At 39.4% G+C, this 8,199-nt stretch overlaps 1 protein-coding gene across 1 annotated transcript; it reads left to right on the forward strand.

Annotated features, from left to right (window-relative positions):
• Window positions 1-4,793: 4,793 nt before the first annotated feature.
• lrrc10 (leucine rich repeat containing 10) lies at window positions 4,794-5,633 on the forward strand. Its single transcript, XM_060909146.1, has one exon. The coding sequence runs from the start codon at window positions 4,794-4,796 to the stop codon at window positions 5,631-5,633; it is 840 nt and encodes a 279-aa protein (XP_060765129.1).
• Window positions 5,634-8,199: the final 2,566 nt, after the last annotated feature.

An 8,199-nucleotide genomic window follows, 5' to 3' on the forward strand; every position in this document is an offset into this window, starting at 1 on the left:
CACCCCCAGTCCAGGTTAAGAACAAACAAAAAAATCTTATTTGCACGTAAATCAGAGAACCTGGAGACAGCAGATTCACAAGGTCATGTCTGAAATAACATGGAAAAATCTCAGATTATATGCTGAAGTGTCTGTGCAGAAACCAAAACAGCACCTAGAGGCTTGAGACAGGATAAATAAAACATGAGCAGAGAAACAGAAAAACGTAAGTTAAAGTAAAATTTAAAGTCATAATCAGAACATGCCACATTAACACAAGAACATAAACACGGTCAAAATCTTATGTCATGTATGCAGTGCGTACGGGAATGACACTGGTCTTAATGGTTAAAACGTATCGTAATCAGTGAAGAAATAAGAAAAATGATTAAAGAAACTAAAAACAAATTACCACAAGACCCAGGCATTAATTACCTCCACCAAGGAGGTTATGTTTTCGGTAGCATTGGTTTGTTTGTTGGTTTGTTGGTTTGTCTGTTAGCAAGATTACGGAAAAAGTTATGAATGGATTGCTCTGAAATTTTTTCCAGAGGTGTGACTGGGCACAAGTAACAATCCATTAAATTTTGGCGGTGATCCGGATCACCTTCTGGATCCCGGAATTTTTTAAAGGATTCTTGGCAGAGGTCTGCACTCTCCGAGTGCTTTTCTAGTTTGGGATTAGTATCATTAGGTAATCCTACTTAATGGATGCCAACTATGTGAGAACAGAACTGTTCATCCATCCATCCATCCATCCATCCATTATCTGTAGCCACTTATCCTGTCCTACAGGGTCGCAGGCAAGCTGGAGCCTATCCCAGCTGACTATGGGCGAGAGGCGGGGTACACCCTGGACAAGTCGCCAGGTCATCACAGGGCTGAAACATAGACACAGACAGCCATTCACACTCCCATTCACACCTACGGTCAATTTAGAGTCACCAGTTAACCTAACCTGCATGTCTTTGGACTGTGGGGGAAACCGGAGCACCCGGAGGAAACCCACGCGGACACGGGGAGAACATGTAAACTCCACACAGAAAGGCCCTCGCTGGCCTCAATCCCAGGACCTTCTTGCTGTGAGGCGACAGCGCTAACCACTACACCACTGTGCCGCCCCCAGAACTGTTCAATTTATTTTATTATAAGTTTTTAATAGTACTAAATTAACTGAATAACTTAATTTAACTAAGCCTAGCTGAGTGGGCAGACTTTGTTTTTAGTTATTCTTGTGTGTCAAAAATGGAATTAAAATTTTTATACATTTTACTTTAATAATTACAACATTATTATTCTCACTATATCATGCTATAACATACCAAATTATGTACTGGAACAAATATATATATATATATATATATATATATATATATATATATATATATATATATATATATATATATATACTACCGTTCAAAAGTTTGGGGTCACCCAGACAATTTTGTGTTTTCCGTGAAATGTCACACTTTTATTTACCACCATAAGTTGTAAAATGAATAGAAAATATAGTCAAGACATTTTTCTGGCCATTTTGAGCATTTAATCGACCCCACAAATGTGATGCTCCAGAAACTCAATCTGCTCAAAGGAAGGTCAGTTTTATAGCTTCTCTAAAGAGCTCAACTGTTTTCAGCTGTGCTAACATGATTGTACAAGGGTTTTCTAATCATCCATTAGCCTTCTGAGGCAATGAGCAAACACATTGTACCATTAGAACACTGGAGTGAGAGTTGCTGGAAATGGGCCTCTATACACCTATGGAGATATTGCACCAAAAACCAGACATTTGCAGCTAGAAGAGTCATTTACCACATTAGCAATGTATAGAGTGGATTTCTGATTAGTTTAAAGTGATCTTCATTGAAAAGAAGAGTGTTTTCTTTCAAAAATAAGGAAATTTCAAAGTGACCCCAAACTTTTGAAGGGTGGTATATATATATATATATATATATATATATATATATATATATATATATATATATATATATCATCTCATTATCTCTAGCCGCGTTATCCTTCTACAGGGTCGCAGGCAAGCTGGAGCCTATCCCAGCTGACTACGGGCAAAAGGCGGGGTACACCCTGGACAAGTCGCCAGGTCATCACAGGGCTGAAACATAGACACAGACAGCCATTCACACTCACATTCACACCTACGGTCAATTTAGAGTCACCAGTTAACCTAACCTGCATGTCTTTGGACTGTGGGGGAAACCGGAGCACCCGGAGGAAACCCACGTGGACACGGGGAGAACATGCAAACTCCACACAGAAAGGCCCTCGCCGGCCATGGGGCTCGAACCCGGACCTTCTTGCTGTGAGGCGACAGCGCTAACCACTACACCACCATGCCGCCATATATATATATATATATATATATATATATATATATATACAGTGGTGCTTGAAAGTTTGTGAACCCTTTAGAATTTTCTATATTTCTGCATAAATGTGACCTAAAACAACATCAGATTTTCACACAAGTCCTAAAAGTAGATAAAGAGAGCCCAGTTAAACAAATGAAACAAAAATATTATACTTGGTCATTTATTTATTGAGGAAAATGATCCAATATTACATATCTGTGAGTGGCAAAAGTATGTGAACCTCTAGGATTAGCAGTTAATTTGAAGGTGAAATTAGAGTCAGGTATTTTCAATTAATTGGATGACAATAAGGTGTGAGTGGGTTTTATTTAAAGAACAGGGATCTATCAAAGTCTGATCTTCACAACACATGTTTGTTGAAGTGTATCATGGCACAAACAAAGGAGATTTCTGAGGACTTCAGAAAGAGCGTTGTTGATGCTCATCAGGCTGGAAAAGGTTACAAAACCATCTCTAAAGAGTTTGGACTCCACCAATCCACAGTCAGACAGATTGTGTACAAATGGAGGAAATTCAAGACCATTGTTACCCTCCCCGGAGTGGTCGACCAACAAAGATCATTCCAAGAGCAAGGCGTGTAATAGTCGGCGAGGTCACAAAGGACCCCAGGGTAACTTCTAAGCAACTGAAGGCCTCTCTCACATTGGCTAATGTTAATGTTCATGAGTCCATCATCAGGAGAACACTGAACAACAATGGTGTGCATGGCAGGGTTGCAAGGAGAAAGCCAATGCTCTCCAAAAAGAACATTGCTGCTCGTCTGCAGTTTCCTAAAGATCATGTGGACAAGCCAGAAGTCTATTAGAAAAATATTTTGTGGACGGATGAGACCAAAATAGAATTTTTTGGTTTAAATGAGAAGCATTATGTTTGGAGAAAGGAAAACACTGCATTCCAGCATAAGAACCTTATCCCATCTGTGAAACATGGTGGTGGTAGTATCATGGTTTGGGCCTGTTTTGCAGCATCTGGGCCAGGATGGCTTGCCATCATTGATGGAACAATGAATTCTGAATTATACCAGCGAATTCTAAAGGAAAATGTCAGGACATCTGTCCATGAACTGAATCTCAAGAGAAGGTGGGTCATGCAGCAAGACAATGACCCTAAGCACACAAGTCGTTCTACCAAAGAATGGTTAAAGAAGAATAAAATAAATGTTTTGGAATGGCCAAGTCAAAGTCCTGACCTTAATCCAATCGAAATGTTGTGGAAGGACCTGAAGCGAGCAGTTCATGTGAGGAAACCCACCAACATCCCAGAGTTGAAGCTGTTCTGTACGGAGGAATGGGCTAAAATTCCCCCAAGCCAGTGTGCAGGACTGATCAACAGTTACCGGAAATGTTTAGTTGCAGTTATTGCTGCACAAGGGGGTCACACCAGATACTGAAAGCAAAGGTTCACATACTTTTGCCACTCACTGATATGTAATATTGGATCATTTTCCTCCATAAATAAATGACAAAGTATCCTATTTTTGTCTCATTTGTTTAACTGGGTTCTCTTTATCTACTTTTAGGACTTATGTGAAAATCTGATGATGTTTTAGGTCATATTTATGCAGAAATATAGAAAATTCTAAAGGGTTCACAAACTTTCAAGCACCACTGTATATATATATATATATATATATATATATATATATATATATATATATATATATATATATATATATATGCATGCACACACACAAATTTTTATATTGTGACCACTAACATAATATACATATATAGTTTTATGCCTAATCTAAACAAATTATTTTTTGGCCTTTTACTTTCTTAATCTGATCAGTATTGCTTATATTCTATCTAAACATTCAGACACTCTGTGCTGTTGTGGCATTTGACTGGCTTGAATTGTTGAATGCTACTTAATTGGTGATTGCTGTGAGTGAGAGGCGAGATAAATGCGCAAAGCTCAGTTCATTCCACATTCCTTAACCACTGCATACTTTACTTATCAGTGCTCTGCTTTCCACAGCCTGGAATTCATGTAACATGCATGAGGAGGGGCAAGCTGAATATCATCTTTGGCACTCACAGGAGTCAGCAAGCTCAGAGTAAGGCACAGGGAGTGCAGAGTGCAGGGCAAGAAAACCATCACATTCTTTTGTGGAAAAAATATTAAATCATCAGGAAGAGAGACTCATACAAGTCTTGAAAAGGACATTTCTGCAGCTGTTTAGTAAGTAATGATCAGTTTTACCATACAGGGTGTTAACATTTTATGCAAAACCTATCTATTTAAAATCAAGAGTATAAACTATGTGAAACACAAAGATTTAAGAATTTCCATAGATAATTTTTACTGACTCAAATTAAGTTATTAACTATTGATGACAGCGGATGATGTACTTTTCCATTTCTATTAATAAGCTCATCTACTTCGTGAAGGGACCATGAGTGGAGGTGGAGGGGTGGAGTAATGGGAAATGTTGTTCGGGGAGCTGTGGCCTTCATTCCATCAGACCGATGTGAGCGATTCTTGGTGGGGGACATGAAGGAGATGCCGCATGATTGCACCCTCGACCTGAGTAGCCATCATCTTCGTCGCTTTCCCCTGAGAGTATGTGCCTTCAGTGACCTTGTTAAACTTTATCTGAGTAATAACCACTTGAACAGTCTGCCTCCTGAGCTTAATAATCTGGAAAAGCTTCAAATTCTGGCTCTGGACTTCAACTGTTTTGTGGAACTGCCTTTGGTTGTTTGCAGTCTTCGGGAACTTACCATCCTCTACCTTGGAAATAATCAACTTTACAAACTGCCAAAAGAGCTGGCTCAGCTCAGTGGACTAAAGACATTATGGCTAGACAACAACTGCTTTAAAAAGTTCCCATCTGTAGTATGTAAGCTTTCCAACATCAGAACTCTTCATCTGGGTTACAATCGATTTCGTAGCTTGCCTTGTGAGCTGGCGAGGTTAAAAGAACTGCGAAGTATTTGGTTATCAGGTAACGTTCTGAATAAATTTCCACCAGTGCTTTTGGAAATGCACTGTTTGGAAGTGATTGATGTAGACAGGAACTACATACAGCATTTTCCACCACTTATTCACTTGACAGGGCTTAAGATTATCATCTATGATCATAATCCCTGTGTTAATGCACCTTTGGTAGGAGAAGGTGTGAAACGGGTGGGCCGGTGGGCTGACAGTGTTGATGATGGGGAAGATGAAGTTGAAAGAAAGACGACTGAAGCATCCACAGAAGAAAAGACAGCTGAAGTATCAATAGAGGTGAGAGAACAGCTGCCAGAAAACAAGTAAGAGTGGAGTTCCATATTTAAGAGAATATGATAATGCATTGACCTGAATTTTGATGTTTTTTATGAACGTAAGACGTCTGTTCGTACGTATGCCCATCTGTACAAACGATGTACGTGTACCACCACAGGGTACCTGATCATAAGTGCAAGGCAACATATCTCATAAACACTTGACCACCAGACAACAAAATTTGTATCTTTGTTTATATAAAATAGATGGCTTTTTATCCAGCGCTTATTTTTCATTTCCTTTTTTTTAAATAGTGTTGGATTGGAAAAGTACTAACACGTTTTATGGAAAATATTGCTGAAAAATTGGCTTTTTTCATCGCAGGCAATGTATATTTGCATTGTATGCTTTTTTTTTTTACCTGAATGATTTCTTACTCTGCACACTCGTATAAACATAGTTATTGTACTAGTGCATCTCAAACAATTAGAATATCATGAAAAAGTTCATGTTTTTTCATAAACTAATTCAAAAAGGTAAACTTTCACATATTCCATATTCATTACATTTAAAGTGAAATATTTCAAGACTTTTTTGTTTTAATTTTGATGAGTGTAGCTTATATCTCGTGAAAATCAGAAACCAGTATCTCAAATTATTAGAATGTTTTCTAAGATCTATCAAAAAATTATTTACAATACAGAAATGTCCAACTTCTGAAAAGTATGTTAATTTATACACTCAGTACATGGTTTGGGCTCCTTTACCATGAATTACTGCATCAATGCGGCGTGGCATGGAGGCGATCAGCCTGTGGCACTGCTGAAGTGTTATTGAAGCCCAGGTTGCTTTGATAGTGGCCTTTGGCTCGTCTGTATTTTTGGGTCGGGTGTTTCTCATCTTCCTCTTGACAATACACCATAGAGTCTCCATGGAGTTCAGGTCAGGAGAGTTGGCTGGCCAATCAAGCACAGTAATATCATGGTCAGCAAACCATTTGGTAGAAGTTTTGGCACTGTGGGCAAGTCCTGCTGGGAAAGAAAATTGACATCTCCATAAAGCTTATCAGTGGATGGAAGCATGAAGTGCTCTAAAATCTCCTGGTAGACGGCTGCGTTGATGTTGGACTTGATAAAACACAGTGGACCAACACCAGTAGATGACATGGCACCCCAAATCATCACAGACTGTGCAAACTTCACACTGGACTTCAAAAACCTTGGATTCTGTGCCTCTCCACTCTTCCTCCAGACTCTGGGACCTTGATTTCCAAATGAAATGCAAAATTTACTTTCATCTGAAAAGACAGCTTTGGACCACTGAGCAACAGTCCAGTTCTTTCTCTCCTTAGCCCAGGTAAGACGCTTTTGACGTTGTCTCTGGTTCAGGAGTGTCTTGATATTAGGAATGTGACAGTTGTAGTCCCTTTCCTGAAGATGCCTGTGCATGGTGGCTCTTCATGCACTGACAGCAGCCTCAGTCCACTCCTTGTGAAGCTCTCCTAAGTTCTTGATTTGAATTTTCTTGACAGTCATCTCAAGACAGTCATCCCTGTTGCTTGTGCACCTTTTCCAGCCAGCCTTTTCAGTAGTGACCTTCTTTGGCTTACCCTTCTTGTGGAGGGTGTTGATGATCGTCTTCTGGACAACTGTCAAGTCAGCAGTCTTCCCCATGATTGTGGTTGGAACAAGAGTGAGAGATACACGGTATTTATACTGTTTTACTCAAACTCGAAATGAAATATTCTCATATTTTGAGATATGCTTTTTTATTTTTTGCACTTTAGACCATAATTATCAAAATTAAAACAGAAAAATACTTGAAACATTTTAATTTACATGTGCTGAGTCTAGGCGGCACGGTGGTGTAGTGGTTAGCGCTGTCGCCTCACAGCAAGAAGATCTGGGTTTGAGCCCCGTGGCCGGCGAGGGCCTTTCTGTGCAGAGTTTGCATGTTCTCCCTGTGTCCGCGTGGGTTTCCTCCGGGTGCTCCGGTTTCCCCCACAGTCCAAAGATATGCAGGTCAGGTTAACTGGTGACTCTAAATTGACCGTAGGTGTGAGCGTGAGTGGTTGTCTATGTGTCAGCCCTGTGATGACCTGGCAACTTGTCCAGGGTGTACCCTGCCTCTCGCCCGTAGTCAGCTGGGATAGGCTCCAGCTTGCTTGCCACCCTGTAGAAGGATAAAGCGGCTAGAGATAATGAGATGAGATGTGCTGAGTCTAGAGTATATTAAATTTTCACTTTCTTAAATAACTGATGGGAAATATTGAACTTTTTCCACGATATTCTAATTGTTTGAGATGCACTAATAATATTCTTCTATTCAGGTTGATTTTGTGACCTTGCAAATATTTTGCTCATACACTCATCAGGAGCTCTGCTTTTAGGCAATGCCTAAATATCTTTATTAGGAACTGTACAACTGGTATGACGTTTAATGTCCAATATAGCCAACATAGCAAAACAACGAACAATAATACTCATATATGTGTCTTAGCTGATGCTGTAAAAGAACATTTCTAGATATAGCAATAGTTTGTGAAAATATTTCCTCTGAAGCAATGAAAGAAACTTTTAGGATAACTTTAGCTCTCACACTTTTTTATGTGATATGT

Source organism: Neoarius graeffei, chromosome 2 (assembly GCF_027579695.1).
Source record: "Neoarius graeffei isolate fNeoGra1 chromosome 2, fNeoGra1.pri, whole genome shotgun sequence".
Classification (NCBI taxonomy): domain Eukaryota; kingdom Metazoa; phylum Chordata; class Actinopteri; order Siluriformes; family Ariidae; genus Neoarius; species Neoarius graeffei.

Bases quoted from the DNA above. Each gene is read 5' to 3' on its own strand.
- lrrc10 (XM_060909146.1), top strand. From the start codon at position 4,794: ATGGGAAATGTTGTTCGGGGAGCTGTGGCCTTCATTCCATCAGACCGA.